This window comes from Mchenga conophoros, linkage group LG10 (assembly GCF_057382185.1).
Source record: "Mchenga conophoros isolate Kocher_MC1m ecotype Shallow Benthic linkage group LG10, M_conophoros_male_GT1.1, whole genome shotgun sequence".
NCBI lineage: Eukaryota > Metazoa > Chordata > Actinopteri > Cichliformes > Cichlidae > Mchenga > Mchenga conophoros.
In genome coordinates, this window is record NC_140535.1 from 1,522,360 (window position 1) to 1,541,124 (window position 18,765).

The 18,765-nt window shown below is 48.3% G+C and overlaps 1 protein-coding gene across 5 annotated transcripts in view; it reads left to right on the forward strand.

Annotated features, from left to right (window-relative positions):
- The window catches only part of zzef1 (zinc finger, ZZ-type with EF hand domain 1), a 29,314-nt gene that overhangs the window by 2,672 nt on the left and 7,877 nt on the right, over positions 1 to 18,765 (forward strand). The window contains exons 6-49 of one of the 5 annotated variants that reach the window (XM_085288100.1): positions 372 to 582; positions 676 to 792; positions 1,495 to 1,673; positions 1,910 to 2,008; positions 2,098 to 2,189; positions 2,294 to 2,439; positions 4,125 to 4,230; positions 4,342 to 4,560; positions 5,698 to 5,789; positions 5,916 to 6,133; positions 6,221 to 6,354; positions 6,427 to 6,497; positions 6,584 to 6,698; positions 6,783 to 6,948; positions 7,047 to 7,168; positions 7,258 to 7,380; positions 7,816 to 7,985; positions 8,073 to 8,154; positions 8,237 to 8,438; positions 8,542 to 8,675; positions 8,792 to 9,032; positions 9,123 to 9,205; positions 9,290 to 9,380; positions 9,465 to 9,951; positions 10,033 to 10,197; positions 10,844 to 10,963; positions 11,080 to 11,241; positions 11,359 to 11,491; positions 12,369 to 12,507; positions 12,590 to 12,755; positions 12,839 to 13,101; positions 13,197 to 13,369; positions 13,484 to 13,676; positions 13,766 to 13,911; positions 14,291 to 14,571; positions 16,194 to 16,368; positions 16,518 to 16,650; positions 16,728 to 16,954; positions 17,103 to 17,408; positions 17,487 to 17,587; positions 17,663 to 17,798; positions 17,894 to 18,253; positions 18,336 to 18,479; positions 18,582 to 18,750. In XM_085288100.1, the coding sequence (XP_085144226.1) occupies positions 372 to 582; positions 676 to 792; positions 1,495 to 1,673; positions 1,910 to 2,008; positions 2,098 to 2,189; positions 2,294 to 2,439; positions 4,125 to 4,230; positions 4,342 to 4,560; positions 5,698 to 5,789; positions 5,916 to 6,133; positions 6,221 to 6,354; positions 6,427 to 6,497; positions 6,584 to 6,698; positions 6,783 to 6,948; positions 7,047 to 7,168; positions 7,258 to 7,380; positions 7,816 to 7,985; positions 8,073 to 8,154; positions 8,237 to 8,438; positions 8,542 to 8,675; positions 8,792 to 9,032; positions 9,123 to 9,205; positions 9,290 to 9,380; positions 9,465 to 9,951; positions 10,033 to 10,197; positions 10,844 to 10,963; positions 11,080 to 11,241; positions 11,359 to 11,491; positions 12,369 to 12,507; positions 12,590 to 12,755; positions 12,839 to 13,101; positions 13,197 to 13,369; positions 13,484 to 13,676; positions 13,766 to 13,911; positions 14,291 to 14,571; positions 16,194 to 16,368; positions 16,518 to 16,650; positions 16,728 to 16,954; positions 17,103 to 17,408; positions 17,487 to 17,587; positions 17,663 to 17,798; positions 17,894 to 18,253; positions 18,336 to 18,479; positions 18,582 to 18,750 (7,392 nt within the window). Of the gene's footprint in view, positions 1 to 371; positions 583 to 675; positions 793 to 1,494; positions 1,674 to 1,909; positions 2,009 to 2,097; positions 2,190 to 2,293; positions 2,440 to 4,124; positions 4,231 to 4,341; positions 4,561 to 5,697; positions 5,790 to 5,915; positions 6,134 to 6,220; positions 6,355 to 6,426; positions 6,498 to 6,583; positions 6,699 to 6,782; positions 6,949 to 7,046; positions 7,169 to 7,257; positions 7,381 to 7,815; positions 7,986 to 8,072; positions 8,155 to 8,236; positions 8,439 to 8,541; positions 8,676 to 8,791; positions 9,033 to 9,122; positions 9,206 to 9,289; positions 9,381 to 9,464; positions 9,952 to 10,032; positions 10,198 to 10,843; positions 10,964 to 11,079; positions 11,242 to 11,358; positions 11,492 to 12,368; positions 12,508 to 12,589; positions 12,756 to 12,838; positions 13,102 to 13,196; positions 13,370 to 13,483; positions 13,677 to 13,765; positions 13,912 to 14,290; positions 14,572 to 16,193; positions 16,369 to 16,517; positions 16,651 to 16,727; positions 16,955 to 17,099; positions 17,409 to 17,486; positions 17,588 to 17,662; positions 17,799 to 17,893; positions 18,254 to 18,335; positions 18,480 to 18,581; positions 18,751 to 18,765 lie in introns of all 5 variants that reach the window. The other 4 variants (XM_085288099.1, XM_085288101.1, XM_085288096.1 and 1 more) reach the window with 4 other exon arrangements.

Sequence of the window (18,765 nt, forward strand, 5' to 3'; positions counted from 1 at the left end):
TCTGAACATAAAGCATGGTGTAAGCTTCATATGAGCTTTGTGGGGTCATACAGTTGTGCCTCCTTATTGGGGCCACATGCAGGCTTCCACAAGCTGAAGATCGAGGGGATCCAGTCCAAGAGAGAGTCTGTTTTTCAGCTTACAGGCCTATGTATGCTCCACATGTGCTCCTTTTTAATAATCACACACACACTTAAAAATCGTAGCTGTGCTTTGCATGTATTGAGGTCCCCATAGTTAAGTCATGTGTTTCACATGTGCCTCCCTAATCAATATTTATTCTACAGCATCTTCAACGGTGCTCTCCTTTCTTTCCTGTGGGATGTATCAGATTTTTCCGTTAACCACATAAACTTGTCACTAAATCCCAGACATCCAAATCAACATTAAGCGGTGCCTGAGTGATGGATGCGACACACGGATTCACGGCTTGAAGACGCTGGGTTATCAGATTACCAAGAATAAAGAGATGTCTGTTTCGGATGCTTCAGCCGTCTGGTACCTGTCTCTCCTCACCTCTTTGGTCACTGCGTCCATGGAGACGAACCCTGCACTTGCCCAGACCGTCCTTCAGAGCACACAGTAAGATGCAGAGCTCACTGCATGTGTTTATTGACATCACATTTGTAAGATTCCTACTGATGCCACTGGTTTCTTTTGTTGATTCACTTTTAGAAAAGCCTTGCGTCACATGCCGCCATTGTCCCTTACACCGTCATCCACAGAGTTCCCCAGGTTCTTTTCTGCGAACATCTTGGAGGAGGTGGATGGATTTCTCCTCAGGATAGCAGAGTAAGGCATTGTGGCACGGACACCACACTGAGCTCACCATGCTGACGTCATCTCAGTAAAAGCGGGTGGAAACAAAAATACTGGTTAACTGAGGCGGCGACACACTTTGTTCCATTTGGTGCTCTGCAAATCTAATTCTGCCGACAGAGGCAGAAAAACATTGTTTTTTCTACTCTTAGATATGTATGATGTCACTAAGTTATCCCTAATCTGGTCATCCATGCACACTGCTCTGTGTGCTTACAAGTCCCACGTGTTCTGTTCTCATAGGCTGAAATGAGGAGGAAGTAAAACAGCTTGTTTAAGGTGGAAACATCTACTTGTGTAGAGTCCCTTTATTAACTCTGTAAAGCCACAACCATTAATTCACCGTCAGGAAATTCACATTTTTTAACCTTCTGACAAATTTAAAACAATTTAATATCAGTTTGCATTTACGATTTCCAATGTGTCGAATTGTTGCTAGAACTACTCGATCCACTTGGGTTATACAGGAAACACTTCCTAAGTTCAGCTGAGGTCAGGTGTGGCCTTTGAGCCCGCGGTGTGTGAATAAAGCTCTGCAGTCAGTTTAAACAACAACACAGCAGGCACATGCTGCTGAGCGTGTGAGCATGGCATTAGAGCTTATATAAAAAAGGAAAGTGTGCGCTGGCACGACAAGTTTGACTCATGGCAAAGTATTTGTTCTCCTGTGTGCAGCTGCTGTGTGAGTCCTGATGTAGAGCTGACCCTCCTGGCCTTCGCCCTCGCCAGAGGGAGTGTGGCAAAAGTCATTCAGGCCCTGTCCTGCATCAGTGATCATTTAGACACCAAGTACAAGGCCTCGCCTCTCATCGTCTCTATGGCTTCGGTCCGGCTACGACTGCTGTATCGCAACGGTAACGTAAACGGCTCTTCTTTTCCTCTTCTTCACACGAGGACGTTGAAATCTGAGAAAGTGCCATTTCTGAGGAGGAGTTGCATTAGTGGAAAATTGCTTCTTCTTTTACAAAGCTGCGCTGCAGTGTGCTGATTACTGCCTTCCCGTCCTCCAGTGTAGTAACAAAGTTGCAACGTAATGGAACGCGATCATATGATTAAGTGTGCTGTGATTGGACGTTCTGGCTTATTACAGGGAAGCCGCTCCAGCTGCACTTACAGGCCTGTGATGTGAAGAGCAAAGATGAGAAATCAGGACCAGAGAACATGCTAACAGAGTACTCCACTGGAGATGGTACAGCTGAGATCAATAACGACTGTTCTTCAGATTGAGTACAAAATCAACATGACGTAAAGTGCTGCTGGATACTTTGTCCTTTGCAGGTTTTCTCACAGAAGCCGGCCGTTTGAAAGCCAGCGTAATCCTCTCGACGGAGGACCAGAGCAACTTCCAGGTCACTCAGATAAAGATCAAAGTGAGACGGCCTATAATTTTACCATTACAGTGCAAAATACAATAACCTAGAGAGTGACGGAGGATTACGGTGCTGCAGGTCTTACACTGTGTTTGTGTGACAAGGTGCGGAAAGGAGCCATTGGACCGAAATGTGGTTTAGTGTTTGCGTATAAGGAGGACGACCCTTTCGATGCAGAGAAACACTTCAAAAGGTTTAAAAAGTATCACTCCTGGGACTACAAGGACTTCAAAGAGTTTGTACAAAGCAGGTAAGGATTTGCAGCTATTTTTAACTATTTATTTGTTCCTATATGTTAGTTTGAAATGCTCCTGTGATAAGAACAGACTGACACCGTCTCACTAAAATGAACCATCCAGTCCTAAAAGTGGGACAAACTTTAGACCCCTCAGCAGTCTGTATGTGTGTGGGGCCCTCAGTGGTTGATACTGTGTGTAGCTGACACAAGGCATGTCTGCCTTCTTTGCTTCCCCTCATACCTGCTATCATCTGCTCTTCACTTACCACTGGAACTGTTCCTGCTTCCCTCAAACTTGCCGCCATCACCCCAATATTGAAAAAAACTGGTCTAGATCCCAGTCATTTTGAGAATTTTCAGCCTATTTCCAATCGACCAGTCCTTTCAAAACTTCTTGAGAAAATAGTTGCACACAACTCCACTCACATTTAACTAATAATAATCTGTATGAACAGTTCCAGTCCCACAGCACAGGAACAGCACTTATAAAAGTAACCAAAGATCTTCTTATGGCAGCTGACTCCGGTTTACTTTCTTATTCTCCTCGATCTGAGTGCTGCTGTCGACACTATTTCTCACTCTGTTCTCCTCAGTAGGCTGGCCTCCATCGGTCTCTCCCATACTCCACTAGCCTGGTTTAAATCATACCTGTCTGACCGCTCTCAGTTTATTCAACTCAAATCCTTCTCTTCTCAGTCCTTCCCTCTGAGCACTGGCGTGCCGCAGGGATCTGTCCTGGGCCCCTTCTTTTCATTATCTACCTTCTGCCGCTTGGACACATTTTCCATAAACACAATATCCAGTTTCACTGTTATGCTGATGACACCCAGCTGTATCTGTCCACTAAACCTGATTCTGCTCTTCCCCGTCCTCCCTCACCCTCTGCTTAGCTGAACTAAATTCATGGTTCTCTTCTAATTTTCTCAAACTCAACAGTAACAAATCCGAGCTCCTCTTGGTCGGCTCTAAATCTACATTATCCAGAACCAACAGTTTCTCTGTTACTATCAATAACTCGCCGGTCTTCTTGTCTTCCTCTGTGAAAAGTCTGGGTCTCATCCTCCACAGTACTCTGTCTTTAAATTCACACATTAATAACGTCACTCGGTCTGCATATTTTCAGTTGCGCAACATTAATCGTCTCCGTCCTTCTCTCTCCCCACATGCCGCTGCCATTCTTGTCCACAGCCTTGTTACTTCCCGGATCGATTACTGTAATTCACTTCTTTCTGGTCTTACTCAAAAATCCACCATCAAGCTCCAACACAGGACTCTGCTGCTCGTATCATCACCTGGACCCCTTCTGTCCACCTCCTGTCCGGCAGCAGCTTCATTGGTCAAATATCGCATCAATTTCAAAATACTCTTGTACACATTGAAGGCTATTCATCATCTCTCTCCCCTCCATATCTCTCTGACCTGGTTCACATCACCGCCCCATCTCGGTGTCTCAGATCTTCTTCTTCTCTTTCTCTCTCCGTCCCCTCTCCTCGTCTTGCCACCATGGGGAGCTTTCAGCTGCTCGACTCTGGAATTCCCGACCTCCTGATTTAAGAAATCTCACTTCCTTCTCTCTCTTTAAGTCCCAACTCAAAACTCACTTGTTCAAAACAGCTTATCCCACATAACCTCTCCACTCTGCTATTTTAAATTTGTATCATTATTATTATTACACCATGCTGTCACCTGACCTGCAGCGCCAGGACTCCAGCGCAGAGTGAAGACGAGCCGATTGGCTGGTTTGAGCTGGAGGACGACTGGAATGATGTGGAGATCAAGCTGCAGCAGTGTCGTGTTGCCAAGGTACACACTACATCCAGTTAGTCAGCTCCCTTCATTATTGGTGAACGTTTAGTTAGTCTTTAATATTGTGCTGTCATTGTCACACCACCTGTAATTCTTCCGTCTTCACAGTTCCTGATGGTGAAATTCCTGTGCACCAGGCAGGACAACGCCGAGCGCCTTGGTGTGCAGTCCCTCAGCTTCAGTGGCTACTTGTGCCCTGGGACAGAGAGGCTCGCAGACCTGGATGACCTCAGTCCGAAAGGAGAGAGCTTTGACGGTGATGCTGTTACCGGCCTTTGTCTGCTAAACAAGACGCTCTTCTTCATACAGCAGCTCACACGAGACATGGTACCTACTTGTTAGATAAAAATACCCCATTTTATCCCCAAAATTGGGAAATTACTGTGTGACAGCAGCCAAAACATGAAAAATGACTTTCACTATATTAAAATGTAAGAGGAAAAAAGCATCACAAGACGAAATGGCTCCGAAGAGTTTAAAAAAAGTTTTCTTTCTTTGTATTAAACTAAGACTTGAGCTTAAATCTGAAATGAATGCAGGTATGAGGTGGTAAAGATTTCCTGCATCTGAAACAGATTTTAAAGAGAGCGTCCTTCTGTGTGTCCTGTAAGCGGTACAGAGGGTGATCAGGATTATCAGTGCAGCCACAGACGTGTTGGCTGATGGAGCAAAAGGCGTGCTGATTCAGCAGCACTGATGAGTTACTGTGGCGAGTTAGACAGCTAGCAGCTCAATGTTGAGGCCGCGTTCCCTCGGTGACGTTTCAGTCATAGCTAGTGCACACCGCCATGCACCTTAAGTGTCCTGAAACCAGACACGGTCACACTGGTTTGGAAACGTGTGAGCGTGGCAATAACTCCACTCACGATGCTCCCACTGGGCTCAATAACCTCAGTAAACTCCACTGCTGTGTTTTGCAAACACCTACATTTCCCACGAGGATCTGCTCCATCACTAAACCCTGTCATTTCCTGCTGGCTCCTCTGAGATCAGAGGTTCTGGGCAGTAGACCTGTGAGCACAATCAGCTGGTGACGAGTCTCCATTAGCAGGAGTTAGTAGAGCTGTAAAGACTGACTTGCATAACAAAGGCAGCTGCATTTGGTTGAATCATAACAGGCAAGAAAAACCAACTTTATCGGTGATAAAATCATTCAGATAAAAAAAGAAAACTGCCACTCAGCACGGTGCAGGGACCGTAGGATGAACGCAGTAGTCACTGGGCCACATTCAGATATAGTTTGAATACTATTAAGACCGTTATTAATCTGGAAAGTGCTGAAGAGGAAACTCCTGCATTTAAGATGAAGAAACCTACAAGAAAGCAAGAGAAACATGTAACCTGTACGAAATCAGTAAACTAACCTGAGACATGAGACAGTGCGCCCCCTGATGGCCATTCAGAGTCATTGCAACATGTTTCCCATCTCTTTATGACTGATAGAGCTGCGTGTTGTGTCTACAGGATGCCTCTCACTGCAAGCAGAAGTATCTGTTGGAGTTCAGTGGCCTCAGCCTGAGCCTCTTCTGGAGCTTCTACAGCAAACTCAGGGAGATGTGAGTGAAGCTCTTCTCTCTGCCAAGGCTGGCACTTGTTGTTAGAATTACTGGAATGATAATTACCACTGAGTCAGTCAGTGGGAGTCCATGGCTGCTGCAAGTTAGCATGTTTCTTTCTTCCAGTGAGGGCGAGGAGGTGACGAAGAGCAGAGTTCTCCTCCTCCAGCTGATGCAGAACTGTTTCCCCATGCTGCCCACCCCCCGGGAGTCCCGGGGCAAAGAGGAGAGCAAAGTACCAGATGAAGCTGGCGCAGCAGCTCGTCCATCCACGTCCAGCAGCAGAGATGATCTCAGTGACTCTATGAGGGCTGTGTGGGAGCTCTACACTCACCTCTGTCACAGTAAGGAGCCGTCACAGAGCGAGGGAGCAGCTTTGTAAGCATCAGAGAAATCCGGCGTAGCAACCCTGTTTGTGGTTTTTGTTGTAGTTGTGGACAGTCCAGAAGGTGAGACATCCGTGGAAAAGGCTTTGCACACAGAAGCGGTGAAGGCCGTTCTTCATGGAGCGGCTGTTTTCTTCCCTGATAAACGTGTCAGGCGAGACAAACTCTTTCACATGATGGTGAGTTTGTAAGTGTTATTAAGCAGCAGCAGCGTAACGATTCTCCTAATGTGTATTTTTGTGTTTTTCCAGAAGAACATTACAGAGGAGGATCAGCCAGAGTCGGTGAAGGTTACCTTTGAATCCCTTTGTAATTACTTCAGGTAAGCGCTGTACAAACACGTCATCATATGGTCCTGTCAACATGAGACATCCCGAGGAGTCAGTGACGTCTGTGCTTCCTCTGCAGCGATCAGGATCCAAGTGGCCTTCTGCTGCTCCCTCCTAAAGGAGCTCCCTCAGACTTTGACATCAGCCCAATACTCTCAGTCATGGAGACGCTGCTCCTGGTTGCCACCAGAGAGGTAAGCCCACTTCTCACGGGTGGACATTGAACGTTTCTTTTGTCTTTCTAAAGTTCGCTTCTCCTCGTGTCTTCTGTCCTTCAGTGTGAGGTCATGATGGTGGATGAGAATAGCGGCGCCAGCAGATCGGTCCTGCTGTCGTTGTTCTGGGCTCTGCAGGGCAGTCTGCTCTCCTGGTGCTACCTGCAGCTCAAAGGAGGAGCGTCCACGGCCATTGCAATGGAGCTGGCCAGAGACATCCTGCTGAAATGTGAGACGCGTCATTCCTGACGACATACGTGATTGTCAGGGGTTGTGTGTTTATCAGAGCATGTGTGACTAAGCTGTATGATGATTTGTTTTCAATAGATGTGGATCAGTTCTTGGAAAGTGTCAAGTCGATCCTTGGCTCGCTCTTGGAGAGGTACACTGGAGCTCAGATTACTGCAAAATTAGGCAGCTCTATCATAGCCACAGTCTTCAGACAACTGGTAATGCTCTCTTGTGTTATGCACTTTAATTGGCTTCATAGACACATCTAGAATAGTGCGTTGTGAATAATTGGTTTGGGTCCTGGCAGATGATCTTCCTCTTGGAGCTGTGCCCTTTGGACATCCCCCACAGCCTGCTGCTGCAAAGCTTCTCCTCGCTCGTTGAGCTGCTCAGAAGCCTGTCAAGCGACACCGGAGACATCTTTTCTAAGGTCAGTCCACTTTGACCGCTAGCATTTCTGTTGCCTCCACCCATCGTAGGGGTGCGAATGAAGCCGATATCATGTATTTGGGGAATGGAGGGTCCAGAAGGACCAGTCTAATTAGTGGTGAAAAGTACTTAAAACCATAAGAAAGGCAAATCACGTGTTTTTGTGGGAAGAAAGCCAGTGTTTCTTTCTGAAATGCACAACAGAGGTACTTGTATTATCAGTCCAGTTACTTTTGACCTTCAGATAACGGAGGCTATATAAACGTACTATGTCTAAAAATGTCTGTATTTCCTGTGACATAATACTTCTACAAGTGATGCTGAAAGTCTGCGTTCAGCCTCGCGTTGATGTGTTTGAGTTGATCCACTGTGTGGTGTTCAGAGCTACACAAACAGTGCAGCAGTCCACAAACTTGTTGTAACCTGTCACTATAAGGTGGATCAAGAGAACTGGCACCAACCCCAGCAGCCGGTGGTGCTAAGGACCTGGAACATGGAGTCCCCGCACAACTACGAGAACAGCCGCCACGAGACGAGCATCTTCGCCTGCCCCGGTGCGACGTCGTTCGAGGTGGAGTTTGATGAACGCTGTGAAACAGAGAAGAGGTGACGTGTTTGTAAATGTTTATTTGTTTGTCTTTGAAATCCTTTGTGGGGATTTTATCCTGTTAACTGTGCTCACAATATTCGCAGATACGACTACTTAGAATTCACAGATTCCAGAGGGGGAAAGGTCCGCTACGACATGAAGGTCGGAACTGAGAAGTGGCCAAAGGTAGGCGAAGGAAAATCACAGGCCGGTCTTCAGATGCGTCACTGATGTTTACGAATGTGTCCTTGTGTGTTTGCTCCTTTAGAAAGTGACCTTTGACACCGGTCCCCAGCTGCAGTTCCTCTTCCACTCTGACAGCAGCAACAACGAGTGGGGCTATAAGTTCACTGTAACAGCGCTGGGTTTACCAGACATCACCATTTCTTGGATGTCAGATCTGCAGCTGCTGGTGGCTCGTCTGATGGGTCGCCTTGCATCCAGAACGCTGGCGTTGAAATCTCCGCACGGTGAGACGGTTTTCATGAGGCTGGCCTGAGTCGCAGTTTATCAGAGCAGAAAAGAAACCAGTTTGAGGCACTAGCGTGTATTATTGTGGGTTTCTGTCTCCAGAGGTTCGCAGTGTAAAGGAACTTCCATCAGGGAAAATGTCCCATGTTCAGTCTTCACCTTTATGGAAACCCATCCTGAGACATGGGCTGTGTGACAAAAGGGAGGCGACCCGAACAAAAACAATCACAGAGCAGGTAAAAAACGCTCTGCTGCCTCAGTTACGTACAAGCACCGGATGCTGCTGTTGCATTAGTCGGTGACCTCGACTGGAAGATGCTCTGATGGTGTTCTTTCTTTTTCTGTGTGGTAGGCGAGCACGTGGACTCTGGATGAGCCGACGGGCTTCCTGGAGGACTTTGCTCGCTGGAACCCTTCACAGGAGCTAACAGACGCTAGAACAGAGCTGATGAGGACCCTCATGCAGGCTTGCAGGAAACAGGCGATGAGGAACGAGATCACCGCTGGGTCAAAGATAGACCAAGCTGTGAATGCCATTTGGGCAGCCATGGTGTACCACACACCGGCCCTCAACCTCGCACTTCTTAGCTATGGTAATCAGCGCTCATACAGCTGTGTTTTTGTGAGTTTGTTCCTTAATTAATCTTCTGAATGATTTTCTCCCATCTGTGTTTTTGTGCTAGTAGTTAATCCGGACTGTAAATCCAGTCTGAGTGAAGAGTTCGTGCAGGTGTATTCACTAGCAGACAGCATCAGAACGTGGATGGTGAGTGTAACACGGGACATCTCCGCTGGCTCGTGCTTTTCATGTTTCTGACCTGTGACTCTGCTGGGATCTATTTCCTGTTAGCTGGAGATGAAGCAGAGATATCTGGTTGGCAAGATGAACAATCATGACGAGCGGGAAGGTGGTCCTGATGAGGTTACCATGGAGACACTGGGTGAGTGCTTCTTCCTTTTTAATGTCATGTCTTGGTTTTACTTTGCTTTTTCCTGACATTTTAACTCTTTCTTCTTGTTCTCAGCTGAGATGTGCATCGAGAAGAGCCTCTTGTTGTTCCGATTTGCTCCTTGCGGCGTTCCATGCCAAGGCAGCGACGCTCCCAGAGCCACAGAGAGCAGCAGTGCTCTGCTGTTCCAATCAAGTTCTATTTCAGAAGGAGACTTCCAAGCCAGCTCATCTGTGGGACCTCAGGCTGCAGGGTCTGAGGAAAGCTACGAGTCCAGGTCTGGACAGAGTCAGTCGTCCGGTACTCACATTCCCAACTCATCCTCATGTGGCCACAGCAGGCGAACCCATCGAGACTCGACAGAGAGTCTCTCCCCCCAGCCTGGGGAGCCAGCCTCCCCCTCTGCTTACAACCGCAAAGCTCCGTTCAGTCGGGCACGCCTTCGTCTCCTGTCCTGCCGCTCTATAGAAGAGCCTCGCATGACTCCCTCAGTCAAAGATCGCTACCCGATACTCAAACACATCCTAAACTTCATAAAGGACCAGGCTCTCACAACAGCGAGGTGAGAAACTGCTACTCTCCTGTTTGGTAACGCATAATGAGACTTGCATCCAGGGTTAAGTCCTCGTTCTTCTTCCTGCAGCATTCTGCAGACGCTGTCTCTGAACAAAGCGCAGGCCCTGAGTGTGTGCAAGGTGCTGGAGATGGTTCAGCAGTGCTTCCACTCCATGGGACAGCCGCACCTCTTCCAAGCCCCCTGCATCCTGTTCCTACAGGAGCTGCTGGCATGCCAAAAAGACTTTACCTGGTAAATCTCAGTTTTTCCGTTTTAATTCATTTACGCATGAACCTCCATGACACAGGAGCAATCAGAATAAGGTCACAGAATATGATGCTGCACACATACTGGTCCTAGTGGGATAGTAGGTCTTAGATTTCCATAATGAAAATAAATGAATGGATTCATTTAACCCTTTAAACCCTGACCTAATTTACCTTTTAAAGCAGGGGTGTCCGACTCCAGGCCCCGAGTGCCGGTGTCCTGCAGGTTTTAGACGTGTCCTTGATCCAACACAGCTGATTTAAACGGCTAAATGACCTCCTCAAGTTCTCCAGAGGCCTAAATGAACTAATTATGTGATTCAAGTGTGTTGACCCAGGATGAGTTCTGAAACCTGCAGGACTCCGGCCCTCGAGGCCTGGAGTTGGACACCCCTGCTTTAAACACTCACCCAGTTAAAGGGTTAAACTCTGCAGATTGCAGCAAAGCACGCAGAGTCTCTCCAGGCCTCAGAAGACTTTTTACAGCAAGAGGTTTTTAACAGTTGTGTCCCAAAATGTGATGGCAGCAGTTTAGTTTGGTTCTCAAGTCTTTTTGGAGATTAGTCACCGATGTCAGTTTGGTGTTTTGCTGACTGGCTGCACAGAAACAACATTTTCTTTGTGTTTTCCAGTTATTTCTCTCAGCTGTCAGACAGCGGGCAAAAGCTGGGAGAGGAAGTGAGGCGCTCCTACCATCAGCTGGTGCTCATGCTTGTGGAGGCGGTACAGGGCTTCAGCAGCCTCAATGAGAAGTGAGCGCTTTCCTCTAACCCGTCGTGATTTTGTGAATTTAGATTTGTTGCAAGTGCAGGAAGTGTTGTTGTGAAAGTGCGTGCACGGTGACCTGATCGCGATCACTGCCCCACAGAGCGTTTCTGCCGGCCCTGTCGTGTGTGCAGACCTGCTTGTTGCACCTCCTGGACATGAACTGGGAGGCGCACGATCTTCCTTTCTTCCTGAGCATCAATCTTCCTGACCTCCTCCTCAGCATGTCTCAGGAGAACATCAGCGTCCATGACACTGCCATCAGGTAATCTCAGTGCTCGTCTAAATGTACGAAAAGCTGCTGAAGAAGGCAAAAGACACCTCAGTTTTCACAAACTGCTTTATTCATAAAGTTTCTTCTGTGGTTTAACTTCATCTGCAGTCAGTGGACAGAGGAGGACGAGATTGCAGACTACAAGAAGAACCAGGAGTGGATGGATGAGTGTATGGACGGGATGTTTGAGAAGTGGTATGACAAAATTGATGAAGAGGAATCGATGGAGGACAGGAGGAAGGTACACTGCAGTCCATGAACGTAGGACTGTTTGATATAACCATATATATCAGATGACGATATAAAAACGTTCTTTCATTTTACGCTATCGTTTGTTTCGTGGTGTCACAAAAACTGTTTACGGCAATATTTTTACATGGTTCTGATGTCACTGTAGTGGCTGTGTTAATTTATTAGTTCTCTTTCTCTTATATGTAATATAACCACACTGCTGACGCACAAGCGCCTGTTTTTATGCGTTGTCATTAGCAACAGCGACGGTAACAGCATCGCGTGTCCGCTTGTTTATGTTCCACATAAACCTTTCACAATAAAGCTCAAGATCCTGTTGAGACTTTTCAAAATAAACTGAATCACGTGAAAGAGCAGATTATTTACAGATGAGAAGTAAAAAAGAGCCGCCAGGTGCTAAAAAATAAAGCTTAGACTCAAACGTTAGAACAGGCTTTTCCCCGCAGCACGCCGTGTAATAAATACAAAGAAAACGGCGCCGTTACAACTTATGTCTAAAAATGTATCGTTTCATGCATCGTTAAAACACTCGACTCCAGCTACACGACGCGCAGCTGGAAACACTTCACGTCGAGCTGCCCGAGATTCACAGAATTTACAGAAAATGTTAAATTTGTGATTTATATCGTTATCGGACGATAGATGTCTTATATCGGGATATGAGATTCTGGTCGTATCGCGCAGCCCTACATGAACGTTTCAATGTTCACAGCCAGACTCGCCTCAAAGCTGGCTGCGTTTTCTCTTCTCCACATTCTTCCCTTTGCATTTACAAAAACCTGCAGATTCGTGCTGCAGCTTACACACATGTGCACGCATGCTCCGTCATTTTAAAAACTCTAATCAGGCACGTGCTCCGTCCACAGATGCACATGTTCATTGCCCGCTATTGTGACCTGCTCAACGTCGTGATCTCTTGCGATGGCTGTGAGAGGATGGCACCTTGGCACCGCTACCGATGTCTGCAGTGCATGGACATGGACCTCTGCAAGACCTGCTTCCTTAGTAAGTGCATGACACCGATGATCAGAGGACCTTCCCGTAGTCGTAGTTATACTCACTCTGGATGCGTGTATATGTAAACCAGGTGGTGCCAAGCCTGAAGGCCACGAGGATGACCATGAGATGGTAAACATGGAATATGCCTGCGATCATTGCCAGGGGCTTATTGTAGGCAGCAGGATCAACTGCAACGTGTGTGAAGACTTTGACCTGTGCTTCGGTTGTTACCACGCAAAGAAGTATCCTGACAGGTGATGCGCGTCAACTCACATTTAATGTTGAGGTTGGCCTCTTTAGTTCTCCTTTTATTAAATGGTTATCGTCCCATCGCCAGCCACCTGCCCACCCATCGGATCACTGTGTACCCCATGGTGACCATACGGATCAGCGATCGCCACCGTCTCATCCAGCCCTACATCCACAACTACTCCTGGCTGCTGTTTGCTGCTTTGGCCCTGTACACGTCAGAGCTGAGCAGCGAGAAGCAAACGGATGGAGACACCTTGGACAGCGACACTCTGAACGTGGCCAAAGCCCTGCAGACCCACTGCTCCCAGCTCATCACTGACTGCTTGCTCAAAGGACAGACTGGCAAAGGTAAGTTCACAGCAGTGTAGCACTTGCATAATTTTACGTTGCACAGACTGGTTATTAACATGTAATACTCTCTGTGTCTCCTGTGCTCTGCATAGGTTTCCGTTCCTCTGCTTTGCTTGCTCTGCTGTCCACCAACGATTCTGCTTCTGACAGCGAGCTGTGTCCAGTCTCTCCCGAGTCCTCTCAAGAGCTCAGCACAGCCACGGACACCTCCTCGCTCCCTGGTAGCACAGCAGCAATCTGCTCTCCTTCATCTCCTAAGCACAAGGTGGGGAATGCAACTCATGTTCAAAGATAATGTGACGTCCTCATGTTTGGGTCTCGCCGATTTACAGAAAAGATGCAGAAACGCGTAAAAGTCAGCCTGTCCTCTGTCAAACAGGACAAACCGTCAGATGAGAAAAAGGCAGAGGAGGGGAGCTGTCCTCCTCCTGCTCAGCCAGAGTTGTCGCTCCCTCCGAGCAGTGGGCCAGGGGACAAAAAGAAGCTGGTCACTCAAGACACCCTAGACTCCGCCCGGCTCAGCCAGACCCCGTCAGTGTCCAGCGAAGACGCCCTCTCTCCTGTGGTCCGACGTGAGTGCTTTCACCCAGACGCTCGGCCTGGTTCAACTCAATGTATTCATTTATTTATTTACTCTTCTTTGCTCCAAATTGTGGACCAGGAGCAGTCAACTCGCCAACATCTGATGTTGTCAAGGAAACTGACGATAGGCTGCCCCCAGTTCCCCTTCAGGGGCACGTGTTCTCCGAGTGCTCAAGAGAGAGGATCCTGGGACTGCTGGCAGCCATGCTACCTCCAGCCAAACCAGTAAGAGACCAAAATCATTTTGTGGGGTTAAAACATTAAGATAGGAGATACAGCTCTCATGTCTGTGCAATAAATATGGAGTTACAGCTACAAGGCTAATCTGCTGTCAGCCGTTTAGCTTGGCTGAGGTCGGGCTGGCCCAGATGACACTGTGGGCCATACAGCAGACTCTCAGGGAAACTCCAGTCAGTACGAAGAAGCTGAATTACACATTTAAACAATGAGAAGTGGACAAACGGCGAGCCTTGATGGACGGCACCTTGTTGTCCAACTGTTGGACAGTATAAATGATTTTGTACATGTTTCTAAAGGTTCGTCACTCCTATGACTGCGCTGACATATTCTCCTCTTATCCTCACGTGTGCTGTCTTCCTGTCAGGGCTGTTCCCTGTGTCTGCCCAGTCTGAGCTCCATGCTGCCACAGCTTTTTAAGGCAGTCATTTCCAATGCTGGCTCTCTGAATGAGACCTACCACCTCACCTTAGGCCTCCTGGGTCAGCTGCTGCTCCGGATCCCTCCGATGGAGGCTGACGCTGCTGTGACAGAGGCTCTGGCTGACAAGTATGAGTTGCTGATACAAGGAGAGATGTCCTGTTCAGACATCCAGGGCTGGAAGACCATACAGCTGCTTTTCAGCCTGGGCGCCGTCTGTTTAGACAGGTAAATATCATTATGTTGTTATCCACCTGTTGCAGACGAGCCAGGACGATGTCTCTGCTGATCACAAATACAGGACAAAGTTGCCTCTGTGTGAAAGATTTTAAATTAACAGTCATGTGATTGAAGTGCAGATCAGCCTTTATTCACGAGCCTTAACAAAATACTGCGTGAACTGTTTTTTTATACGTTGGTCCCTTTTTCAGAGGCTCGATAGTAGTTGAGCAAAGTGACATCACTTCAAAGAGAAGGACTGTTTTTAATCCTTTTCTTGAATGCGTGGACATCAGCGCTCTGACAGACCTGCAGCTGCCCTCACATACTTTTCGTTTGTCCGTCTTTCTGCCTTCAGGTTCCTCTTCAGTAACTGAAAAGCTTTTGGGTTCAGTTTAAGCGTCTGACAAAAGCGCCAGTCTTTGCCATGAGACGCTCTCGGCTTTGAGTCATTGAGTGTTGAGCGATCGGCGTTGCAGCATTTGGCTGAATCTGAGCAGAGTATTGGTCAACAAATTCATCCTGCTGCTTTCTGTCAGCTGCTACATTTTGCTCTTGAGCAGGGTCGGCATGATGAGTGCCGTCTAAAATGTCCTCATGTGCATGAACAATAAATGTAGTAACGCTCTATAGCAACAGTTACTATAATGAACAACTTCATCGAACTGTATTTGTTCACAGATGTTGGCAAAGTGCATTTAATGGTCTCTGTATATTTATGGTCCCCTCAACAATGATGCGAAAAACTGGGCCAATACGACACACGTGTTAATGTGGTCCTGGTCTCCCACTCAGAGTCTCCGAGCGTCCACATTCAGACCTGAGGACACTCTTAGTGTGACGGGAGATCAGCTCACACAGATCTGTGAGCCGAATACTGTCAATAAGCCCCGTGCAGTGTTTTTAAGACAGTTAAACGTGTCAGGTAGTGACGTGCAGCAGGTGAACGTGCAGCTCCATGAACACGCACAGCTGTGGATTCAGCTGCGCTCGTAGTTCTGCAAACTTTGACCCCGCAGAGTCGAGCTTTCAGTTCAGTCGGCTGCATTTCGATGTCCTCTGTGTCTGAGAGACGAATCCAGCTGCTTATTAAAGCTTTCTGGTTTGATCAGGAAAGAAAACATTGGTCCGAACACCTCAGTCCTGAAAGCGTCTCGAGTCTTCGGATGTATCCGTGTATTTCCGTGGTGCTGACGCTGGCGTTTGCTGTTAGCTCACATACCGTCGTTGAGAAGTGCACAGCTGTGTCTGTGCAGTGCGGCCCGGCCGTAGATATTTATTTCTTCATGCACTTTCTCTGGTTAATGCGTGTCGAGCCACATCTGGGCGTGCCAGCTGTGGCTCGAGTGCCCAGGGTTGATGATGCTCTTTGTCCAATTACTTTTGAGCCTCTGAAAATGTCTGAACGATAAAACATGTATAAAACTGTTTGTACATCCTACAATCCCCAGAACGTCGATCGCAGATCGATCGATTTGAAATCCCCTGCGGGGCTTTATAGAGGGAAACTACAAAATTATGGGCCTAACGGCAGAGGTGGCGCCAGCTGCTCATAGAAACCAGTTTGTTTGTTTTTCCCTGTTGTTGTTTTTTGTGGATGTGTAAACAGCTGTTTGGATGTTTGGTTGCAGTCGCATTGGCTTGGACTGGGCATGCACGGTGGCAGACATTTTGCACAGTCTCAATGCTTGCCCCGAGTGGTGCACAATCATCGCCGCCTTCACTGACCATTGCATTCAGCAGCTGCCGCAGACTCTGAAGCGCACCAACCTCTTCACACTGCTGGTGCTCGTGGGCTTCGCCGAGGTGGGTAGAAGACAGTTGATGCTGTGGAGTCTGAAACCTTACTGAGACTCTGTGAAGCCTATTGTGACGTGTGTGTGTGCGTGTGTGTGTGTGTGTGTGTGTGTGTGTGTGTGTGCGTGTGCGTGTGCGCGTGTGTGTGTGCACGCCAGGTGCTGTGTGTGGGCACCCAGACGGTGTTTATCGACAACGCCAATGAAAAGCACAACATGATCTTGCTGAAACACTTCACAGAAAAGAACCATGCTGCGGTGGTGGACGTTAGAACACGCAAGAGGAAAACAGGTTAGCACAGTAGCTTCTGGACCACGTATGATGAGGAGTCATCTTTGGATTAACCTTCTGTGTGTTCGCTTTCGTAGTGAAGGACTACCAACTCATCCAGTCTCAGGATTCTTGCACGGTCAGTCTACCGGGGCAGCCAGAGGGCCAAGGCTGCCCAAAGACACTGCTCAGTTGCTACCTGGGCAATTTCACCTCCATTATTAGCCACCTGTTGCAGACAAGCCAGGACAACGGCTCTTCTGATGCCGTGGAGGCTTCCTGGGTCCTGTCTTTGGCTCTTAAAGGCCTCTATAACATACTCAAGGTACTCCAACCATATCCGCCCTCCACGTTGGACAGCTTCTTATCAACAAGCTATCCCCGACCTGTTTAACATGATCAGTATCCCACCTCTGATCAGACAAACTTGGCACGATTCCTTTTCATGTCCTGTTGTGTTTTTTGTTAAGAAGCACGGAGTGGAGCACGCACATGAAGCCATCCAGGAGTCAGGCCTGACCCAGCTGCTGGTGAGGAAGTGCAGTAAGGGGACCGGCTTCAGCAAGCTGTGGCTGCTGCGCGACCTGGAGATCCTCTCCATCATGCTGTACTCCTCAAAGAGGGAGATCCATTCCATGGCCCAGGACCCGGAGCGAGAGCAACGAGAGCAGGACAAGGAGCACGACTCGGACCACTCCAGCTGCTGTGCTGACGACACGGATGTCAATAAGCCCGACCCGCTGGAGGGTCTGGATGAGGAGACAAAGATTTGCTTCCAAGTGAGTTGTGCTGCAAACACGCACAGCCAAACCTGGGGTGAAAGAAAACGCTCAAGACTTTTTTCCTTCCAAATGCAGATCACCCACGATGCCTTAAACGCCCCTTTGCCCATTCTGCGAGCTATGTATGAGCTGCAGATGAAGAGGACCGACTCGTTCTTCCTGGAGGTCCAGAAGAGGTGAGGATGAAGATTTACTTTGTGATTCATGGATTCACTCAAATCTAAAACTTGCTGTGATGTTGTGCTTTTCAGATTTGATGGAGAAGAGATAAAAACGGACGAGACGATCCGTACGCTGGCCCAGAAGTGGCAATCCAGCCGGCGGCCTCGGTCTGAGGAGCGGAACACCAAGGCTGTGGACACGGACATGATTGTGGTGTCTTGCATGGTGGGTTGTTCCAAAAATGCTCTAAAACAGCCAGTTTCTCAGTCAGTGTTACAAGTCGTTGTTTTAAATGATAATGTTCTTGATTGGCCTGGCAGTCTAAACCGAGTCACTGTGAAAAGGCCACAGAGGAGATCAACGTCGTAGCCCAGAAGCTCATCACCAACTCGGAGAGCGACCTCCAGCTCAGCTATGCCAAACAGAGACGCACCAAAAGCTCCGCTCTGCTGCACAAAGAGCTGGATGTGCGCAGCAACCGAGCCGTTCGTCAGTACCTGGTGAAGGTCAACCAGGCCATCGCCACGCTGTACGCTCGCCACGTGCTGGCGTCGTTGCTGGCCGACTGGCCCGCAGACGCGCCGATGAGCGAGGAGGCCCTGGAGCTGAGCGGGGCCTCGCACATGGCTTACATCTTGGACATGCTGATGCAGCTGGAGGAGCGGCCGTCGTGGGAGAAGGTGAGACGGGAGGCAGAAGTGAACAAAAGTAGTGTGCGAGTACACGATGGGCTGAAGCCGCTTTGTTTGCTTTTACAATCAGATTCTTCAGAGGGTGCTGAAGGGCTGCAGCCACAGCATGCTCTGCAGTCTCTCTCTCACTGCTTGCCAGTTCATGGAGGAGCCTGGCATGGCAGTGCAGGTCAGAGAGTCCAAACACCCGTACGATAACAACACCAACTTTGAGGTGAGTCGGTTGTTGTCGCTTCAAACGTGTGCTTTACTGAACATCTGAACTCCACAAAGACCTGCGCTGTGTTGGGATTCATGTCGTGTGTTCTGCCCTCAGGACAAGGTGCACATCCCTGGCGCCATCTACCTGTCCGTAAAATTCGATTCCCGCTGCTACACAGAGGAAGGCTGCGACGAGCTCATCATGTCCAGCAGCAGCGATTTTGTCCAAGATGTTCACAACTTCAGTGGGTCTCCGCAGAAGTGGTCCGATTTTGAAATCCCCGGTGAGGACCGTCCGT